This window comes from Oncorhynchus tshawytscha, linkage group LG03 (genome assembly GCF_018296145.1).
Source record: "Oncorhynchus tshawytscha isolate Ot180627B linkage group LG03, Otsh_v2.0, whole genome shotgun sequence".
Taxonomy (NCBI): Eukaryota; Metazoa; Chordata; class Actinopteri; order Salmoniformes; family Salmonidae; genus Oncorhynchus; species Oncorhynchus tshawytscha.
The window spans coordinates 47,115,173-47,139,168 of record NC_056431.1 but is presented as its reverse complement, the minus strand read 5'-3'; the positions used below and the strand labels follow the sequence as shown (position 1 = coordinate 47,139,168).

Sequence of the window (23,996 nt, the reverse complement as noted above, 5' to 3'; positions counted from 1 at the left end):
AATGAAACTGTCTTGAGGACAACATCTTTGCACACAATAATGTGAGAAAGGGAAACAGACAGACAAGGGTTGGGTTTGCAGGAAAGTTTCCAAGTCAGGCCCAAACCAGCTGGTTTCTGGTCTATTGGTGGGTGGGGTGAGGCTACAGTGTTAACGAGTCTTGACACGACAGGGTCAACAATGGGGACAGAGCCGACTGAATAGTGCAGATGTTTAAAGATTACAACAACAGTTATATCTGGTGTGTGCTCTCTCTTCCGTCTCAGACACTTTTGAGGGGAAACCGTCTCACCTCATATCAATGTCATTGTTACGGCGTGACATGAACTTCACCTATCAAAGAGAACAGAGAGCAAAGTGATACTCTCTGCACTCCCTCAGCAACATGAGGTGAAGAATATTCATCAGATATACTGCTAATCCACACAGTATGACATGCTTCTATGGCTCTATTCTTCAATCATGTTCAGTGTTTCCTCCATATTCATTGAAAAGTGTCAGGGCTAAATTGCTGACCCCACACCCAAAAGTGTTTTATCGGGATGACTAAAACATGATATAAAGGATGTAGAAAAAGATAATGGAGCTACAATATATATTTTTTAAATAAGATCTTTAAGAACTAAAAATCACCAAAATAAAAACTAGACAGTCAAGGGAGAATCTAAAATTTTAAAAAATGTCATGGCAGATACATATTGATTTTTGTTATAACGTTTGAGTCACTCAGAAAGCATAAGAACATCAAATAAGCCATGGTAAAATGTGTACAATTGTATGAAATTAGCTTTAAACCTGTAAAATGTTCTCTCCGCCCCATAGCAAAATGTGTAGAATTACAAGAAAATACGCATTTTGTGTCTGCGTCCAAGAGGAGGGCTTCTAAAACCATGCCATTGGCCGTGCCCACTACCACGCCCTCCCCGCTAACTTTGCAACTGCTGCTAAAAAACATCCTAGGAGAAACACCGATGCTAAGTCACGTATTATTCTCGACACCAGCGGAGGCTGCTGAGGTGAGGACGGCTCATAATGGAGTGAATGGAATGGTATCAAACACATGGTTTTAATATGTTTGATACCATTCCATCCATTACACTCAATTCCAGCCATTATGATGAGCCATCCTAGCCTCAGCAGTCACTGCTCGACACCATCTACAATGGTCAAAACACTGATTATCACTTCCAAAATCAAACCAAGGACTTTTTCATAAAAAGTGTTTGACAGTATGGTTGTATTCCTGTAGGTTTTGATTCACACATTATGACTAGAAATGAAGACGGAGCATTATCAACACAGGCTGAGCCATGATTTGGATTTACGAATGCAGCACATACAGTATCTCTAACTCAATGTTTTTGAGACAGAGGTGTGGGTTTGTGCTGTGCCAAAATATTCTGCTGCTCTCCACAACTCTCTAGTCCCCATAAGACCCTGATGCCCACGCAGCACTTATTGACTGCACACTCAACAGAATTAGCCCACTGGACCATAGCCTCAGGCAGCTGTAAGTAGATAAGGAACCAAAGCCACGACTGACCTGAAAAAGACCTAAGCTAGACACACAAGTATAGAGACAGATGCAGGCACAGCGCACACACAAGACCAAACACAAGACACAAATATGCACACTAGAACAAACAGAATAAACAAAAGTGCTAAACACATAACCTCGGTTTCCATCCATTTGGCGACAGATTTTCATGCAAATATTATAAATATGCGCATTTTCCCAACCAGTGAAGCATTTCTATCAAACTGATTGGTTGCGGATAAAAGGCTGTGCGTGATGAAGTGAACATAAAATGAATTTTGTGGTTAAATTCCCATGTACGGAATAACAAATACTAGTTTAAATGGATTTCCATCACATTTTCAACTCTACTGATGGTTTTGTCCCAAAACAATGTGTTATATAGCAAATGTGCCCACTCTGGTCTTGGCACGTGCACTCTAGCCAACAACTTTCAGATACAGTGTGGGTAAAGCCTACGTCTGCGTTTCCCAACTCCAGTCCTCCAGTATTCTCAACAGCACACATTTTTGTTGAAGCCCCAGACAAACTCATCTGATTCAACTCATTGACGGCTTGATGATTAGTTGACAAGTTGAATCAGGTGTGCTTGCCGAGGGCAACACCAAAAATGTGTGCTGTTGGGGATACTTGAGGGCTAGAGTTGGGAAACACCGGACTACATAATGAGATAATTTGTGGACAAATAGAGCAAGATTTTTTTAATGTCAAATGGCAGCCAAGCATCAATCATCATGTCATCAGAATAAAACGCTCAATATTTATTTGAAAGACTCATCAACCTAATCACCATGCCCTTTCATCACCCTGTGAAGTTCATCAGAACTTATTTAATCTGTAGACTAATAAACTGCATGCTTTCCCGAGTCGTAGTGGGAGGACCACACAATGTCATTGTGTGACTCCAAATTTACTTAGATATGATGGTTATTTTATCAATATTTGAGCATAAAAGCGTTACCACTACCATTTCTCGTATAATTAATTTTACCGGCACAAAAATATCCGACCTTGACGAGAGTTTACTGGCAAATTAGTTGTTTCCATCAGGCCTGTCGTGACATTTTTCTTTCAGAAATGTACTTGACTCGCATAAAAAGGTTGGATGGAAACCTGGTTATAAAAAAGAAAAAAAAGAAAGTGAATCACGCAGAAAAAAGATTGACAGATATAGACAACCATTTAAGACTGAAGCCCAAACAGATAACAGTGAACTAAAATATAATAATTTCAAACATTGCTTAGATTCGTATATGATCACGTCTGTCTATTATGCGTGGGAATACTTGGTAACAGATTTCCAAATTTGAAAATCACTTGATACTAATTTGCTGGTGTTTTTAAAAGTATTTCATGTCCAACAATAATACAAAAAAGTTATGTGTGTGTATTTATATATAATATATACACTACCATTCAAAAGTTTGGGGTCAATGTCCTTGTTTTTGAAAGAAAAGCACGTTTTTGTCCATTAAAATAACATCAAATTGATCAGAAATACAGTGTAGACATTATTAATGTTGTAAATGACTATTGTAGCTGGAAACGGCAGATTTTTAATGGAATATGTACATACAGTTGAAGTCGGAAGTTTACATACACATTAGCCAAATACATTTAAACTCAGTTTTTCATAATTCCTGACATTTAATCCTAGTCAAAAAAAAATGTGGATATAGATACTTTTGTAGAGATGATCGTACTTTGGTGTGAAAAGTGCAAATCAATCCCAGAACAACAGCAAATGACCTTGTGAAGATGCTGGAGGAAACAGGTACAAAAAGTGTCTATATCCACATTAAAACGAGTCCTATATCGACATAACCTGAAAGTCCTCTCAGCAAGGAAGAAGCCACTACTCCAAAACCACAAAAAAATGCCAGACTACGGTTTGCAACTGCACATGGGGACAAAGATCGTACTTTTTGGAGAAATGTCCACTGGTCTGATGAAAAAAAATAGAACTGTTTGGCCATAATGGCCCTCGTTATGTGTGGAGGAAAAAGGGGGGGCTTGCAAGCTGAAGAACACCATCCCAACTGTGAAGCACGAGGGTGGGAGCATCATGTTGTGGGAGTGCTTTGCTGCAGGAGGGACTGGTGCACTTCACAAAAAAGATGGCTTCATGAGGGGGTAAAATTAAGTGGATATATTGAAGCAACATCTCAAGACATCAGTCAGGAAGTTAAAGCTTGGTCTTCCAAATGGACAATGACCCCAAGCATATTTCCAAAGTTGTGCAAAATGGCTTAAGGACAACGAAGTCAAGGTATTGGAGTGGCCATCACAAAGCCCTGACCTCAATCCCATAGAAAATTTGTGGGCAGAACTGAAAAAGCATGTGCGAGCAAGCAGGCCTACAAACCTGACTCAGTCACACCAGATCTGTCAGGAGGAAAGGGGGCAATTTATTGTGGAAGGCTACCCGAAACGTTTGACCCAAGTTAAACAATTTAAAGGCAATGCTACCAAATACTAATTGAGTGTATGTAAACTTCTGACCCACTGGGAATGTGATGTAAGACATAGTTGAAATAAATAATTCTCTGTACTATTATTCTGACATTTCACATTATTAAAATAAAGTGGTGATCCTAACTGATGTAAGACAGGGAATTTTTCTTAGGACTAAATGTCGGGAATTGTGAAAAACAGGTTAAATGTATTTGACTAAGGTGTATGTAAACTTCTGACTTCAACTGTATGTACACACACACACACACACACACATACACATACACACACACACACACACACACACACACAGTACCAGTCAAAAGTTTGAACACCTACTCATTCTGGGATTTTTCTTTATTTGTACTATATTGTAGAATAATAGTGAAGACATCAAAAACTATGAAATAACACATATGGAATCATGTAGTAACCATAAAAAGTGTTAAACAAATCGAAATATATTTTAGATTCTTTAAGGAAAGAAATTCCACAAATTAACTTTTAACAAGGGAAACCTATTCATTGAAATTCATTCCAGGTGACTACCTCATGAAGCTGGTTGAGAGAATGCCAAGAGTGTGCAAAGCTTCATCAAGGCAAAGGTTGGATACTATATATTTTTTTGTTTAACACTTTTTTAGTTACTACATGAATTGTAAAACTAAAGAAAAACCCTGGAATGAGTACGTGTCCAAACGTTTGGCTAGTACTGTATATTTTTATATTTTTTTGCTCAGAAAACTTTGGGGTGGAGGGGGGGAAAAACACCACTCATGAGCCAAATTCGGCTTGCGGGCCTCCAGTTGGGGAACCCTGCCCTTGGCCATTACTTACAGTCATCAGTTCCTTCTGAAAGGACTTCCTCTCCTTGCCCCCTGCATTGTTGCAGTCCTCCTTCAGCTTCTCCAGAACAGACGCCACCCTCTCAGGCTCACTGTCAGGCTCTGTACGGCAGAAATGTGTCAGTGGTAGGTTGACGTAACCCAGGGCATCAGCAAACGCCCTCCAGCTTCCTACGTTCTCCATCAGTATAGTCCTTACAGAGGCATAGATGTACGTCAGGAACTTGCTGGGCTTAAGTATCTGCTCCAGTAAGAGTGTAGTGGTAAGTTCAGCACCGCTGAAGTATATGGGCTTCACTTTCCCCACCACCAGAACATTTTTTGCATGGACAAGTCCTGTCCTACCATGATAGTAACCAATGTACCATTCCTTAGTCCACAACTGTCCCTTCAGTTTGATTTTCTCCTCGCTCAGAAGTGCAACGTAATCCCCCTTTTTGTACTCCAGTAAGTATTGGTTCTTGGTCTGACGGATGACTGTTTTGATAAATTTACCAAACTTCAGGTTGTGGATTCGTTGGTCATGGAACACAGGGTACTTGTTAGTGATGGCCAGAGGGGACAAAACAATTTTCCCTACTTCCTTCTTCTTCAGGAAGCGCCTCTGCGCAGACGTCCGTGGACCAGTCTTGGGTGGAGGTGTTGGTGTTTGAACGCAGAACTGGGCGAGAATACAGTCCTGGTCATCCTTGACCTGGACCCGCAATGTGAAATCTGAGACATCGTCAGCAGTGCGTGAGGCAATCATATAGACAAGCCGGCTAACCTTTCCCAGTTTGACCTGGAACCCCCTGACCACCCTGGCCTGCTCACTGTCCTTGACCTCATAGTTGGCCATATTGGAGTAAACCCCGACCCGAAGATCCTGTGGTCTAGCCAGGACAAACTGGTGCTTCCCCCAGAGCTGAAGGGCCACTGGAGGAGCAGAGTGGGCCTGCCTCCCCACCTCACTCACCAGTAATGTCTTTGGGGCACAGTCATGGCCGAAGATAGCCACCACAGTCTTAAAGGATGGGTGAATGTGCTTAGGCCCATAGACGCCCAGGGTGACCTTTTTCACCACGTTATCCCAAACTGTGGTGCCTGGAGCAACCGACTGTGCCTGGGCCACAACAGAAACATACATGCAGGGTTCAAGGTAATCCAGACAGACCTGGACGGTGTCCCCATACATGTACGCCTGTGGGATTGGAGTGTAGGGGCCCTCCTTGCAGTCACTCCTCACACACATGACCTCTGTCGTCTGTCTGCTCTCCTTCTTCACCACAACTGACACGTTCATCTCAAGGGTGACTGTGGTTTTGGTCTCCATGTTGCTGAGTTTGATCTCCACAACTGGGCTCACAGTGGTGCAGCGGTCATTGTTGAGTTCCAGAGGCGGGTCCAGCAAGGCCTTCATGGAGATCTGCTGGGTGTCTCCAGGGGCCACGTGGCCCTCCGGGATGTGAATGCTAATGCTGGTGTCTGGAAGCTGGACAGCTCCTCCAGAACTGTCTAGACGGCAGACAATGTTGGTCTCTACCGGCTGCGTTTGGCCCCAGCCTGGGTTCTGGCCCAAGGAGTCCAGGTCATGGCAGGACCTGGCTTGCTTGCGGTGATTGAGCCATGCTTCCCGGAAATCCTCTCGGCTCTGGAACTGCTCAGGCGCAGGTGCTTTCAGGCCTCCAAAGAAACTGGAGGATGCCTTTGGGGCGTCATTCTGAGCCTGCAGGATGGAAAGTTCTGAGAGACTATAGGATCGCTTGCTCCTGAAGAAAGGGTTGTCCCTGCGTAAAGTCTGGCCCACTCCCAGGCTGGGGCTGATGTGGTTCAGATCAAAGATGTCACTGCCAAAGCCATTGATGTTGACAGTGCTGCTGGTGGAGTTTGGTGGGACAGAGGGTGCTGTGTCAAAAAGAAGAAGATCCACTGACTTACTGTTTTCATTACTGTTCTGATCCAGCGAACCCTGAAGGGCTCCATTGAGGAAAGGGTTGGTGGCGCTACGACTAAGGGGCTGGTGATGGGGGGCAAAGGGGTTCCCGTTTTGGGGGGCAGTGGGTTTCAGGAACACCCCGGTCCAATCTTCAAGGAGGTCCAGCTCCTTGGCTCCCTCCTCAACAGAGCAGTCTCCTAGGCTGTCGATCATACCGCTGTCACTGAATGAGGAGTCCCGGTAGTTGATGGGTTGGACGTATGCTGCAGGGATGTAACCCATCTCAGTGCTGTTGTGGGCGTACCACCACTCTCCACCCGATGTGTCCAGCACAAAGAGATGTTCTCCCTTGGAGAACTTGAGGGTGGTAAAGCTGGAGGGACAGTAATCCTTAATTGCAATGACTTCCCTGGCAGTGCCAAAGGAGGCAGTGGCGTCCAGTCTTAAGGCACTGGGAGAAGGCACTGCAAAAAACACCAAAAACGTCAATCTGTTAACAGATAATCAATACTACAACAAAATATCTCAAATATGAATTAACTTCATTAACATACCTTTGACATCTGTGAGGCAGTTAGATTCAGAGACTCCATCACTGAGATCAATGAGTGTCCCCTCTGACTTGCAGCGTGGCAGTGCAATGTTGTTGGTCGCCCTGATTCGATGGGCGGCCATTGTTGGTTCTTTCCCTGCACACACAACCTATGTGCTCAGGCTGCTCTCCTGGGTTCCCTTTAGTTAGTCGTCAACAGCCTTTCATAGTCTCTGGAGATGAAATAGAAAAAAAACAGGATTAACTAAATGGCTTATTTATATCTAATTAGCTTTTAGCGACACTTGACAATCTCATTAAATGGGCCTGATGAATTCTGATTAGAACAATATATCTTGCAACCTGCTCACTAATATAATTAAGAGGCACAAATAATGGATTGCCAAAATGGTGACAGAATGTAAATATCCCCCAGATATTTACAAGTTCCACATCCCAGAAGATAGGATTTTGGACGTGGCAATTACAAGAAAACACAAATCCCTAGTGTCTCTATGTGTGTGTGGTTGGGGGTGGGTCAGGCCATGTAATTTCTGCACACACAAAACACAAATTCCTCTACCTCGAGGTGGGTGGAGAGGACATTCAACGTGAGATTTCAAGGTATGCATTACTATTATTGGAATTTCACGTGAAACCCTATAGACACGGAATTGTATTAACCTCATCTCTATTTGGTCTACAACCTTGACATTATGCATTATGTTATACTATACCAAAGGCAGGTCGCCCTGAGAGAATGCAACGGACAGCTTAATAACTTTTTTGCCTCCTCTCGTCTTTGAAATATATCCTGTTGATGCTATGCTGTTGATGCTATGCTGTTAAGCTATGCTTGAAATAGTAAACCCTTGGGTCCTCCAAATGTTGTTTTAACTTTGAAGCGTTTGTGTTTCACTCCACTCAGTTAGTTCTCCTGTACTTTGAAAAAAAGAAATCGAACCATCAAGGAGATATCAGTGAAAGCAATTTCTAGAATATGTACGTTACAAATAGTGTGTAGAGCTAATTTCCATATCCATTCCCTTCCCTGTGAAAAACTTTTTTTTAATCCTTGATCATCCTTTGGAGAGGATAGTTCTGCACTGAGGGCCATCAAAAAGGACCTGGAGGAAGAAAGGGGATAGCTAAAGACCCATACGGAAACAGAATGATAAATGAAGTGCATATCCAAAAAGCTCCATTTGAATTCAAGTAAACATTTTAGCCCAAAGACTTCAGACGGGAGAGTAGACAGCAGTTTGAGCTGCAGCCTAAAATAAATCGGACAAAATAGGCGTGAATCACATAACACAGAATCAACATAACAACTTTTATTATAGCCTACTTTTTGGCTAAAAACAATGTTTTGGTCAAGACAACCTACATGAAGCCTTATATTTTTTACTGCTTTTAACAAAACAACAGACCAGGTGTTGCTACTCGCTGATGTTTTATGGGAAAATCCAGACCTTATCTCAGGTAGTCTCCATTCTCTTTCCGCATATTTTTTTGATGAACCAACGGCAACACACATCAAAAAAACAGTCACATCTGCTGCCTCTCCCACACTCAAGGAGAGGTGGTTTGTGTAAAGTACCATAACCCCCTGCCTACTCTCCTGTGCAGTATGAAGGCAACAGCACACAGTGGCTTCTGACAAATGAATAGGCTTGTGGCAAAGTATACAATTTGAACTGTAATATGACTTATAGCAGTGGTCAACAACCTTTTCTTAGTCAAGATCTACCCCTCAGGATTATTTTTTAAACATGACATAGAAGATGCAACATTAACCTAATAAAAATAGTTATGTAGGAATGAGGTTTGTGCAGTAGGCCTAATATATTATCACAGCATATTGGCTGTACGCCTGGCCTGAAATATTGTTATTCTGAGACCATATTATATTTCAAAACTTGACTTTGATTACAAAATAGATCAGTTGGAGTAGCACTTGCGAAGCACAGCGGAGCTTGAATTGAAATAATTTGATTTTTTATGTTACTGGTGTACCTGCATCTGATGGACATGGTGCTTTCAAGACAACTGGGACGTCAGTGATCTTCAGGTCGGAAAGTCAGGGGTCTAGAAAGATGTCAGAGTTTCCAACATGGAACTGGGAGTCCCATAGGGCTGTGCACAAATGGCCCAGCGTCGTTGGGGTTAGGGTTTGGCCGGGGTAGGCCGTCATTGTAAATAAGAATTTGTTCTTAACTGACTTGCCTACTTAAATAAAAGGTTAAATACAAATAAATAAATTAAAACAATAAAACATTTTTAAAAATCCCCAGTTGGATCACGTTTTTTTCCCCGTTGTTTTGAACGCACGGAAGTCGGAGATTTCCGAGTCCCCAGTTGTTTTAACACACCATTAGTCTCAGCTGGAAGGAGGGAGAAGCACGTTTTCTGTTTTGTAATAGTGTTGAATAAAACCAGTGTTGACAGGGCTGAATATTTTTTTTTACATGAACTCTTAGAAAAACAGCAGCTCTTTGCTGTATTCTTTGACAGTCTTGCTGTGGTTTTAAAAGTTATTAAATCTTACTTAGGCTAGTGTCAAACTTTGCTGTGGCCGCGGTCGTAGAAGCTCTGTAGGCACTGTGATTTGAGCTATCCGATTGGCCAGCACAGTAGACGCACTTGATTTAGCCACAGATCCTGCACTCCTGGTAGGCGGAGTTCCTCTTTTCAGACAAATTCAATGGTTCAAAATAGAAAATACTTTGCTTACCAGGTGCGCAAGGCTTCTGAATCAAGTGCACCTACCGCCAACAGTGCAACATGAATGATAAAATAAAAGGAGAGCAAGCCTTTATCGTTGGCTTTTCCACTGAAATGTTTGGTGATAGACTAGGAATGGTTGACCGGTTGGTGACCACTGGCTTTCAGTTGTGACTACTATAGATGCTCACCTGACAAAGAGATTATGTACCAATAACACCAAACTCTAAAACCTCTTTGAAAAACCAGACTAAAGAGGTCAAAATGCAGCAGATTACAATAAACAAAACGTACACCTCAACTCTATTGCTCTATTCTTGTAATCAGATGTGGGTCAGTAGAACACAGCACTGTTTCTTGATACACAACAAACTACAATTCATCTATAATTCAGTAACTTCATAGGTTCTGGGGAAGGGGTGTTCATGGAGGAAAGGGCTTATGACACCACTGACATGTTTTTACTAGAGCATGAGTGATTCTAAGGGTGCTGCGCCAGACACCAGCAAGAGAAAAAAAAGGTATGATGTGAGGAATGCAACATTGCTTCACAAAGTGGTGAAGATGAACTCCTCTGTCCTTAAGACTGCCAACACGAGACATTGATAAAGAGTATGGGGGAATTTGATTGTCAAATGTACAGTGGGGCAAAACAGTATTTAGTCAGCCACCAATTGTGCAAGTTCTCCCACTTAAAAAGATGAGAGAGGCCTGTAATTTTCATCATAGGTACACTTCAACTATGACAGACAAAATGAGAAAAACAAATCCAGAAAATCACATTGTAGGATTTTTTATGAATTTATTTGCAAATTATGGTGGAAAATAAGTATTTGGTCACCTACAAACAAGCAAGATTTCTGGCTCTCACAGACCTGTAGCTTCTTCTTTAAGAGGCTCCTCTGTCCTCCACTCGTTAGCTGTATTAATGGCACCTGTTTGAACTTGTTAACAGTATAAAAGACACCTGTCCACAACCTCAAACAGTCACACTCCAAACTCCACTATGGCCAAAACCAAAGAGCTGTCAAAGGACACCAGAAAGAAAATTATAGACCTGCACCAGGTTGGGAAGACTGAATCTGCAATAGGTAAGCAGCTTGGTTTGAAGAAATCAACTGTGGGAGCAATTATTTGGAAATGGAAGACATACAAGACCACTGATAATCTCCCTCGATCTGGGGCTCCACGCAAGATCTCACCCGTGGGGTCAAAATAATCACAAGAACGGTGAGCAAAAATCCCAGAACCACACGGGGGGACCTAGTGAATGACCTGCAGAGAGCTGGGACCAAAGTAACAAAGCCTACCATCAGTAACACACTACGCCACCAGGGACTCGAATCCTGCAGTGCCAGACGTGTCCCCCTGCTTAAGCCAGTACATGTCTAGGCCCGTCTGAAGTTTGCTAGAGAGCATTTGGATGATCCAGAAGAAGATTGGGAGAATGTCATATGGTCAGATGAAACCAAAATATAACTTTTTGGTAAAAACTCAACTCGTCGTCCTCGACACAATATTTTGCTTCCTGTGCCATGTCCCATAGCAGTCTCTTTCTGATGTAAAGCAGAGGCAAACTGAACAAGTGGTGCAGTTCATGCGACACAGAACACAACGACGCCTCCATGCTGTGCCCTTTTGGCTCTGAGGCATAGTCATGCCTGCAGTAATGAACTGTGGCTTATGAACACCACAGGGGGCAGAGGTAGAGCGGGCAGCTTGTCACCAGGGGCTCCCAGTCGGAGTCGCTATCACTGTGGAAGATAACATAAAAAAATATTTGTATTGTATGAGCCTTTTATTATCACATAAAATAAACAGATATGTATTGTATAGAGCAGAGGGAACAGTCACTAAGGTGAAGTGCTGTTATATAATATAATATAATAATAAAATCTGACATGGAAAATATATATATCTGACATGGAATATATATATATATATGCACACACACCCAAACAAACCAACACACACACACACTTTATTGCAAATTAATAAAATACATTTCATATATATATTTCATAAAACGGCATTAGCACTTACCCGTCCAGAAGTACGTCCTGTCCTTGCAGAAACAGCTCCTCAGTTCCTATTTAAATCATAACACTCAAAGATTCCTCAAACAAAAAATCTGTCACTTTCACTTTTTCACTTTCACTTTAGACTTTGACTTCGCTTTTCCTGATTTATTTGCCATGATATCTTCAATGAAATCGTTGAAAATACAACTTTCCGAAATACAGCTGTGCGTAACAAGCCTCACAGCAACTCCTCTGATCGTCAAGACGAGAATGGAGTTCCTTACGCATGCGTTTACAAACAAGAAATGGTGGTCCAACCCAAAACCATTACATACTGGCGTTTACCTCAGCTCATTGGCTATCTACCCAGCTAGATTTCAAGAAGATCAGTGGTCATTGGGCAGAAATACAGTCCATCAACGAAGCTTCGCTAAAATGATTGGTGCGCAAGGGAGTCATTGCTCGTTGTCTTCAAATCAGTTCACTTCGGTCAATACTCCCCGCAAAAAAACAATGACGTTTGGCTGTGTTGCAAACATCCAGAGGAATGCACTGAAACCAACCATGACTAGATAAACATGGTTTACCGTGTGTAATTACGTCGAATCCTCCGTAAAAAATTGATAGAGATGGAATTCCCGGCACAAACGGGTTACAGAATGTTTCGATTTAAGAAAATGTAAGAAAACGGCACTTAATTTGATCACTGGGACCCTCAGGAAGAGAAATAAGAGCAAGATATTAGAATGTAAGTCATAATTTTACCTTCAGATGTGAATGTGTAAAAACTGTCATGGCGGAAAATGTTTCTGTTGTTGATTGCTCTTCTCAAACAAAAGCATGGTATTTGTTCTCTGTAATAGCTATTTTAAATTGGAACATGTAGTTTGATTACCAATATTCTAATCTTTTGAAGGGTGTAAGACACTTGCATTTTCAAGAATGTTTAATCTTACGACGTTGTATTTTTAGTTGTCACTCTGAAATTTCCCCTGATGTTGATCTCTGTACAGGGATCACAGCCATAAGAGGTTTTAATCTACCCATCGTGTCCATTTTCAAAAATGCTTTACAGGGAAAGCACAACATATGATTATGTTAGATCACCGCCAAGTCAAAAAAACACAGCCATTTTTCCAGCCAAAGATAGGAGTCACAAAAAGCAGAAATATTGATCAAATGAATCACTAACCTTTGATGATCTTCATCAGATGACACTCATACGACATCATGTTACACAATACATGTATGTTTTGTTTGATAATGTGCATATTTATATCCAAAGATCTCAGTTTACATTGGCGCGTTATGTGCAGTAATGTTTTGATTTCAAAACATCCGGTAATTTTGCAGAAATACTCCTAATAAACATTGATAAAAGATACAAGTGTTATTCACAGAATTAAAGATATACTTCTCATTAATGCAACCTCTGTGTCAGATTTCCAAAAAACTTTACGGAAAAAGCATAATCTGAGAACGGCGCTCAGAGCCCAATCCAGCCAAATAAATATCCGCCATTTTGGAGTTAACAGAAGTTAGAAATAACACTATAAATATTCACTTACCTTTGATGATCTTCATCAGAAGGCACTCCCAGGAATCCCAGTTTGAGAATAAATGACTGATTTGTTCCATAAAGTCCATCATTTATGTCCAAATAGTCACTTGTTGTTAGCGTGTTTTATCCCAGTAATCCATCTTCATGAGGCACGAGCACTTCGTCCAGACAAAAACTCGAAAAGTTCCGTTACAGTTCGTAGAAACAAGTCAAACGATGTATGTGATCAATCTTTAGGATGTTTGTAACATAAAACATCAATACTGTTCCAACCGGAGAATTCCTATGTCTGAAGAAAAGCACTGGAACGAGAGCCAACCCTGCCATATGAGTTCTGTTATACTCACAGACATCATTTAAACAGTTTTAGAAACTTCAGAGTGTTTTCTATCCAATACTAATAATAATATGCATATATTAGCATCTGTGACAGAGTAGGAGGCAGTTCACTCTGGGCATGCTATTCATCCAAAAGTGAAAATGCTGCCCCCTATCCCAAATAGGTTAACTGACTTGCATAGTTAAATAAATAAAAAAATAATAAAAATCCCCACAATGGATATCAGAGTAGTGGAGGTATAAGCCATATCAATTAATAAGGCTGATGGAACAGATCAAAATCTGCAGCTTAAAATGTTGATAAACTATTATTTCTTTGCACATGCCAGCCGTTTCATGGACAGAGATGGAGATATCCATTAGAAATGTTGAAAGAGGGAGATCTAAAGACGCAACAACTATCATGGGTTGCTAATATGACTAGGATAATGCCTTCGGCTGCTAGACAATGAAAGAAAGATGAAAGAAAACCAATAGAACAGGAGAACGCATATGAGGACGCCTTTATAAAATAATTGCCTCATGTTTCTATGGTGGGCTATAGGCTACTTTGAAGCAAGGTAAGACATCCATCATAATATGAAGTAAAACGTAGAGGTTTCAAACAATGAATGAACAGGAAAAATAAAGTGACACCAATGATAGGCCTAATCCAAAAAACTTTCGCAATTAAAATGTTAACTAGCTACAAAATACCCTGCGCTTACCTGGCAGAAACCTGTGCATGAATTTCTGACTCCTTTATCTGTTTCAATAGTAAGCCTACTATTAGTGTACTTGCACAGTACAGCTTGGGTTGTCCTGATTGTGAAAAACCAATATGGGATAAATAATTGTATGTAATTCACAGTGTATGTCACCGTTTCTCATACACTTAGAAAAAAAGGGTTCAAAAAGGGTTCTTCGGCTAGAAAGGGTTCTACATGGAACCCAAAAGGGTTCTACCTGGAACCAAAAGGGTTCTGCCTGCAATCAACAAGGGTAATTCAAAGGGTTCTCCTATGGGGACAGCTGAAGAACCCTTTAAGCTTCTAGATCACACCTTTTTTTCAATTTTTCACACCACTTGTCTTATCCTTCGCCAGGTGGGCCGTTGGGAAACATATCCACCTCTCCAGGCAGCACTACTCCACTTTGTCCATTTGCTTTGACACTACCTCTGGGTGGTCTACAACTCTCTGACCTATACCCTGACCTTGACCAGTGACCACCCTTCAGTACTTACTTAACCTCACAGCAGCAGATCAAGAAGGACAATAGCGGAAAGTGACATGATACCCAACATGTAAATCTAGTTTCAAAAGCAGCACATTAACAAAGCGTTTTGAGAGAGAAAGCTACATTAGGTTTCAAGATAACGTCACTAACAATGGCATGTCATTTAGAGTCTCACTTCCCATCTCAGAAGCCCTTTCTGCTCTGCTTAGCTGCTCAGCCATAATCTCTGCCTCGTTGTTTCACATAATGGGAAGATAACTAGTCAGGGATTTATTCCAGTAGGGTGATTCCTCAAAAACGAGAACAAAAAGGCCAAGACTTTTGGTGGGTTTTCACAAAATGTAATACAAAGAAGGTTCCTTTGGGAGAAGGATTGTAGACATATACAGTGATGTCCAGAAGGTTCCTTTGGGGGAAGGATTGTAGACATATACAGTGATGTCCAGAAGGTTCCTTTGGGGGAAGGATTGTAGACATATACAGTGATGTCCAGAATTTTTGAATCCCTCGATAAAGATTAGCAAAAAAATACTTTTTAAAAACCCAATACTGAGTGATATTGTATGCAAGCAATATATACAAATGATATTATTTTATACTAATAGAATTGCTCAGAGAAATATATTTCTCGTTATCCTTTTTTACAATATTCCAGCACCCTCCCTTTGAGAGGATAACAAGAAATATCTTTCTCTGAGCAATTGGATTAGTATAAAATAATATAAATTGGATGTTTTGGAGCATACAATATAGATCAGTATGTTTTGCTCATCTTTATCAAGGGATCCAATAATTCTGGATCCCACTGTATTTGACATGTGTATCCTTAAGCATAATTTAAAAAAATAAAATTAGACTGAGCAAAAATATAAATTCAACAAGTTACAGTTCAAATAAGGAAATCAGTCAACTGAAATAAATTCATTAGACCCTAACCTATGGATTTCACATGATTGGGAATACAGATGTATTGGTTGTTGGTCACGGATACCTTAAAAAAGAATAATGGGCAAATATTGTACAATCCAGGAGTGCAAAACTCTTAGAGACATGCCCAGAAAGACTCACAGCTGTAATCCCTGCCAAAGGTGATTCTAACATGTATTGACTCAGTGTGTGAAAACTTACAGTTGAAGTCAGAAGTTTACATATACAGTGGGGCAAAAAAGTATTTAGTCAGTCACCAATTGTGCAAGTTCTCCCACTTAAAAAGATGAGAGAGGCCTGTAATTTTCATCATAGGTACACTTCAACTACGAGCCATAGTGGAGTTTGGAGTGTGACTGTTTGAGGTTATGGACAGGTGTCAGACAGGTGCCAAATGAGAAAAAAAAAATCCAGAAAATCACATTGTCGGATTTTTACTGAATTTATTTGCAAATTATGTGATTTTCTATTTCTTTTCTCATTTTGTATTTCATAGTTGAAGTGTACCTATGATGAAAATCAGTATTTGGTCACCTACAAACAAGCAACAAGATTTCTGGCTCCAGCCAGACTTCAACTTATGCGTTTTCTGTATTTAATTTTCAATATATTTTCTAAAATGTCTAAAAACATGTTTTCACTTTGTCATGATGGGGTATTGTGTGTAGCTGGGTGAGAAAAATAGGGGGTATGAATACTTTCTGAAGGGACTGTATACCCTTCATAAATCATACATGGTATCGCATCAGGACAAGTAAACTAAAGATGTAGTTGCTATTTTTTTCATGAAGTTCATTAGAACTTGCCAAACAGTACCATTAAAGTGAGTGACTCGTCTGTAGCATACTGAATCACATTGTTCAGAGACACCTTAATTTGGCTCCCTAATTTGATATAACGATATAGGTCTACTGATTTAATCAAAGTGTTGACAATGGAGGAGTCAACTGCTGCTTTCTGTGTAGCAAAGCTCATGATTAACACCTGCTTCATTCTTCGATCATACATGTATTTTAGGTTGCTGAGAAAAGGCCTCTTAAAAGGAAGCTAGAAGGCTGTGGAAATCAGCAGACTCTTACACAATTCTTTAAAACAAGTATTTTTTTAAATAAATGAAATACAGCAATTCAAAAAGAGAATTGCAAACACTTGTTGACATTCTTTCACTAATGTAACTGACCTCTTCTCTTAACACGTATGGACCCAGAACTTAATTGAGCATCTGTTCTGTTTATTTTAGAGACCCATTTTTTTATTTTTTATTTGAAAAGGTGCCCATCACACAATTTGTTTGATTTGATATGTAACCTTTAAAACATTGTCAAATTAACTTGGACTATTTACAACAATTTTCTGATTTCATAAAATACCTCATTTGAAGAACAAACATAAATATGGCAATTCATATCATCCAATAAAATTATTCAATCTCAAGGGACAATACCCCTAGACAATATCCCGAATATCCCGAATTTTTCAGTTTTTGATTTGTTAAAAAAGTTTGAAATATCCAATAAATGTTGTTACACTTCATGATTGTGTCCCACTTGTTGTTGATTCTTCACAAAAAAATACAGTTTTATATCTTTATGTTTGAAGCCTGAAATGTGGCAAAAGGTCGCAAAGTTCAAGGGGGCCGAATACTTTCGCAAGGCACTGTATATCAGCACGGTGGAATTCAATAGCTTTAGTTCATTCTTACATGTTTGAGCTGCTTTGAAAGCAAAAGTCGACATTATTGGCATTGTTGAATTCAATTTTCATAATAGCAAGCTAGGACTGATGGTTTGGTTAGCTAAACTAGCAAGTCTATTTGTTTGGTTACAAAGGCAACTACTGTCTATCTAGTAAACTTGCTAGCTACTTGAGTGGATGTTGAGCACATTTCTACTTTTCTAATGGATAATGTGTTAAATTATAGCCATGTTATTAAAGGGATAAACTCGGGTCTCTATGCGATCTCAGTAAAATAATGCAACTCCATGGAAGGTTAGTTCCACTCCGCTAGCAGTTCGTGGAACACACCTTCCACGTCGTTCATTATTTCCCATAGAATGCATAGTCCCTCATTGATTATCCCTTACAAATACATATATACAATGTCTTCAGAAAATATTCAGACCCCTTGACATTTTCCACATTTTGTTACATTACAGCCTTACTCTAAAATGTATTAAATTACACACAATGCCCCATAATGACAAAGAGAAAATTAGTAATTAGAAATGTTAGCAAATGCATTCAATATATAAACAGAAACACCTTATTTACATAAGTATTCAGGCCCTTTGCTATGAGACTTGAAATTGAGCTCAGGTGCATCCCGTTTCCATCGATCATCCTTGAGATGTTTCTACAACTTGATTGGAGTCCACCTGTGGTAAATTCAAATGATTGGACATGATTTGGAAAGGCACACACCTGTCTATATAAGGTCCCACCCTTGACAGTGCATATCAGAGCTAAAACCAAGCCATGAGGCAAAGGAATTGTCCTTAAAGTTCCGAGACAGAATTGTGTCGAGGCACAGATCTGGGGAAAAAATGTCTGCAGCATTGAAGGTCCCCAAGAACACAGTAGCCTCCATCATTCTTAAATGGAAGAAGCTTGGAACCATGACTTCTTAGAGCTGGCAGCCCGGCCAAACTGAGCAATCGGGGGAGAAGGGCCTTGGTCAGGGAGGTGAAAATGGGAGAATCTTCCAGAAGGACAATCATTTCTGCAGCACTCCACCAATCAGGCCTTTATGGTGGAGTGGCCAGACGGAAGCCATTAAAAGGCACATGACAGCCAGCTTGGAGGTTGCCAAAAGGCTCCTAAAGACTCTCAGACCATGAGAAACAAGATTCCCTAGTCTGATGAAACCAAGATTGAACTCTTTGGCCTGAATGCCAAGCGTCACATCTGGAGGAAACCTAGCACCATCACTAAGGTGAAGCATGGGGGTGGCAGCATCATTCTGTGGAGATGTTTTTCAGTGGCAGGAACTGGGAGAGTAGTCAGAATAGAAGGAAAGATGAATGGAGCAAAGTACAGAGGGATCTTTGATGAAAACCTGCTCCAGAGTGCTCAGGACCTCAGACTGGAGCAACGGTTCACCATCCAACAGGACAATGACCCTAAGCACACAGCCAAGACAATGCAGGATTGGCTTTGGGACAAGTCTCTGAACGTCCTTGAGTGGCCAGCCAGAGCAAGGACTTGGATCCAATCAAACATCTCTGGAGAGACCTGAAAATATGCGGTGCAGCGACACTCCCCATCAAACCTGACAGAGCTTGAGAGGATCTGCAGAGAAGAATGGGAGAACCTCCACAAATACAGGTGTGCCAAGCTTGTAGCATCATACCGAAGAAGACTTAAGGCTGTAATCACTGCAAACGGTGCTTAAATATATTACTGAGTAAAGAGTCTGAATACTTATGTAAATGTGTTATTTCATTTTTATTTTTTATTTATTAGAAAACATTTCTAAAAACCTGTTTTTGCTTTGTCATTATGGGGTATTGTGTATAGATTGATGAGGGAAAAAAACAAATGAATCAACTTTAGAGTAAGGCTGTAACGTACCAAAATGTGTGAAAAGTCAAGGGGTCTGAATACTTTCCGAAGGCACTGTATATTAAAGTTCCAGAGTGGGATATCTGCTACTTTTAGAGATATGATCCAATTTGTAAGCATTGTCAACAGAGTTAAATTTATTCAAAATGATCAACCTCTGCTGGTGATTTGCAGGATGTGCAATGATGCAAGTAAAAGGAGGGCTGTGATTGGGTACATTGCCTATAATGCCAATTTCTCTGTGTAAAGTAACTAGCAGAGATCCCACACTGGAACTTTGACATGTCTATAGAGTATACTGTCTTCAACAATATATTGAAACATTTGGCAAATTAAAATGGTTTATTTTCAATATTCATATTTTTTTCATATTCATAAATAAATGTAAGAATGTTTTTATTGAAATAAAACTATGACTCATATTATAGAGCAAGGATTAAAGCGTCATATGACCCCATATTTTGCTTTGTAGCACCTACAGATGAAACATTATGGAGTCTTAAAGGAGGCCTTGTTAAGACCAAAATGTCAAATGTTCCAACTTCAATTAATTATTTCTCAATTAAGCTTTATGATACAAATGTCAGATAGATGTCAACTATCCTTCCTCCAAAGGACCCTTCTAATCAATGAAATTCCATGCAAATCCCACAAAAATGTGTCTAGTTTTGTGAGGAAGCGAACAAATGCAGATGCTTTAGCAAGATATTACACATTCATCAGTAGGGCTGTGATGATACCAGTATCACAATATTTTTTCCATGGCAAAATTGAAAACATGAAGCAGAGCAAACTTTTGGTAAAATGTAGTGTGCTTTAAGCTTGGAAAATAGATACATGTGAATCTGGATGACAACCTAAAGATATTTGTTTCCCGCATTAGGTTGCGCAAGGGGGTTGAAGGGTGGGGAAACACTGTCTTGCTATCGCCGAAAATATCTCTCAAAAACAGTGGAAGAAGCCAATGTAAACCAAACAAAAAGCAAAGATTTTTTGCCACTGCTGATGGTGCCATTAGACTAATGAATGACAAGGGGGTGTGAGGTTTGCATTCATGAGGTTTCTTCATCAGTCTTTAAAAACGGGTTAAACCAAATCAATCAACCTACTGGTGGTACCTTTAGTTAAACCCTGATAAGTACCATTACTGCAGGCCATCTATTTCTAAACCTCACCTGCCAAATGAATTACATCATTAAAGTCACATAAAGAAAACAATGAACAACATAATTATTTATGAGTGACAAACTGCCATAATATTATGGGTGGTTGCGTTGGTTAGTCTACGTGGCTGCAGGTTATATGAATCAGATGGTCCCTTGTGTGCTGCCCTAATTTGACTCATACTTTTACCCATACCTCCTGTCAGCATTCTCAACTTCAGAGAGGCAGTGAGAGAGAGAGAGAGAGAGAGAGAGAGAGAGAGAGAGAGAGAGAGAGACCGAGAGACCGAGAGAGAGGTAGCGAGAGAGAAAGAGAGAGAGAGCATGAGGCAGCAAGAGAGGCAGAGTGAGAGACAGGCAAAGAGAGAGAGGCAGAGAGGGAGAGAGTGACAGAGAGGCAAAGAGAGAAAGAGAGATGCAGAGAGAGGGCGAGAGAGAGACAGAGCGAGGCAGAGAGAAAGATAGGGTGCAATCAGCAGAGGATAGGCTGATTTTAGTGCAACTTGCCCACATACGCAGGCCCTGGCATAGACACACCACAGCATGAATATAAACACTACATCTGTTATAAATTTAACCTCTGCTGCTCCAAGGAGCCTACCATCACCATGCGTTGGTGGCAGGTAACGCAACTGCAGCACCAGGCAGTGTATGCAGATTAGCCTATCATATTCTGAAACAGTGCTGAGGCCATGACAGAACAACCGAAATGCCCTTTCTCTTAAATCCCTACAGGGGAAATGCACTATGAATCTATCATCCACACCACTCCTTATATCCAGTGATTTGGTTCCTACTGTGTTCAGGCCCCCCAGGGGAGGGCTGGTGCAAATGGTTTTATTACAGACTACGCCTGTCTTTTACATCCAGGTCAGATACATGTGCTCATAATCCTCATCTAAGGTGTAACATGTCATTAAATACATCATGCAAAAACACAAAAGCAATCCATATGTTCACTGAAATGTAAATGAATGGGCTTTGGTAATTAAATACAGTTAATCGGATTGGGCGGTATTGAGATTTTCATACCGTTCTTCTGCCATCCCCGGATTTACGGTATCACTGACATCGCACACAAGGATGCGCTAAAAACACACAAAAAATCCTATTGGGCCTCTATTACTAAAATGCTAATAAGATTAGCACAAGTAATAGCAAAATCCCAAAGATACTGTTAGGTAAATGCTAACAATCGAAAACTAACATGAAATAATTGCTAAGATAGGCAAATCCAGCTCCTAAAGTTATACAAGCATATCTAGTAGCTACGAATGTCATTTTCGGTGAGTGTGGACATTTACAAGCAAAAGTGAATGAGAGAAATTGTGCAAATGAACAAAGTTTTGATGCATGCTTTTCTGAAGAAAGAGCCATATGTGTACACCGAGAAGAGGGGAGCAGAGGGGAGAAGAACAGAGGAAAAAAACTCTAGTAGGAATTACAGGGAAAAATGGCAGCTGTGCCTTTAACAGAGCTCTCTGACTTCTAAAACATGGCAGAAAACAGTTCTAAGATATCTGACGGCAAACATTTAGTTTTAAATTGCATACAAGTGTAACTTCATTACCTCCACACAACAGACACTCTCCAATAGAACGCTATGGACTCACCAGCTCATGCTTCTCTTATTGTGCTCTTTAAAACAAACATGTGACTGGCTCAACTGTTCTGGGGCACTATAGTAAGCTTAATAATGTAAAATATTTGTGACAGGTGAAATTAAGAACGCAATCTGCTTTATTGCCTAATGTATTGCACCAGTTGACTGCATGTATTAACTTACAAGATTGCTACAAATATTCACATTTATTGAAAAACTCCTGTGGGTTTTTCAAAATACAGTATACCACCCAACAGTAGTACAGTATATCTGTCCTACCATGCAACTGCAAGAAAAGAAGAGACAGGCTGCATAATTAAAATAATCCCAGAATGTGTGCTTCTTGAATTGGCACTTAATTCTCCACTCTACTGCAAAATCTAGACTACTCTCTGTTATCAGACAATCTGCTGAACTTGAAAATTGAAAAATGGCTCTACAGTTTTCATTGCTTTGGTGTGAAGTTGAGAATTAGTGTGGAACTCAAGTGGACCAACTGAAATAGGGAAGGGAGGTGACCTTTCTTTCAAGTTTCAAAGGGAAAGAGTTCCCAAGTAAAACAATGCCTACAAAGGACATTGTGTATTGTGTAATAGCCATTGTGTAATCAGCCATCTACATCAAAACCACTGTCATTTGCTAACTGCCTCTACTTTTTCAAGATAATGTATTCAGCTATAAAGATATTCTCAGTATATCATCATCCTCCACACAGGATATGGACTCAGACACCAAGGTGATGTGATTAATGTTCAATGTAGAGTCGTCCCTCTGTAGGAGAGTACGGGCATTGTTGTCTCCCTATAGACAGTGGCATTGCATTCCTGACTGACTTGCACATTGTACTCCAGATCTGATTAAAGTAGGAAGTTGATACATTTACTAGCATGATTAATTACATTGAAATGTTTACTGACACCAGATGGACCGAGCAGTCCTATGATGAGTTTTCACTGGTGTGTACCGCGTTTGTAAAATCAGATGTTGGAACCGGTTCAGGGAAAAGAACCGAAAACCTGAAAAGAATGTAATTTGACAGGGAACAGAATCAGAACCGCAAACGAAAGTGATCTTTAATGTTGCGAAACAGAAACATTCTTTTAAAATCATGGGAACCGGTTAGTAATGTGCTTTTACGTTCCCAACATTTTTTCCCCGTACCACAAAAGAATAAACGCCTGTTCCACTGTGTGCCTGCCTGCCAGAAGATCTTTGCAAGCGTGTGTGCCAGGGTTTCCTAAGGAAAATGTATCACCAGACACGTGACCGGGAAGATTTAAATTGACCAGACATTTGAGAAATTTACCGGACATCCATATGCATTCAGATCCGATCTGGTGCTGCCAGCGCCATCAACAAACGAGGGATATTGGCCAAATGAGCCACATTTACGTGTCCATAAAAACAGCATATAACAAATTACAAAAACAATTTCTTGTATTTGATGTGTAGGATATGTAAAACTTTATAGCCTATTTTATTTTATGTTTTGTTTTTTACTTTCCTAAAGCAATAATCTCCCACCCCTCGGTTCAGCTGTCAGATTTGAGGCATTGCATGCATAGGACCTATAGGCTTAGGTGTCCACTGTGTGCA

At 40.3% G+C, this 23,996-nt stretch overlaps 1 protein-coding gene across 1 annotated transcript in view; it reads right to left on the bottom strand.

Moving 5' to 3' along the window:
* LOC112237447 (SH3 domain-binding protein 4) overlaps positions 1–23,996 on the bottom strand; it is a 67,753-nt gene that overhangs the window by 16,849 nt on the left and 26,908 nt on the right. Inside the window, exons 2-3 of the mRNA XM_024406040.2 lie at positions 7,306–7,516; positions 4,829–7,215 (exon numbers count right to left, since the gene is read on the bottom strand). Coding sequence (XP_024261808.1) covers positions 4,829–7,215; positions 7,306–7,426 — 2,508 coding nt within the window. The 5' untranslated portion in view covers positions 7,427–7,516. The remainder of the gene's footprint in view (positions 1–4,828; positions 7,216–7,305; positions 7,517–23,996) is intronic.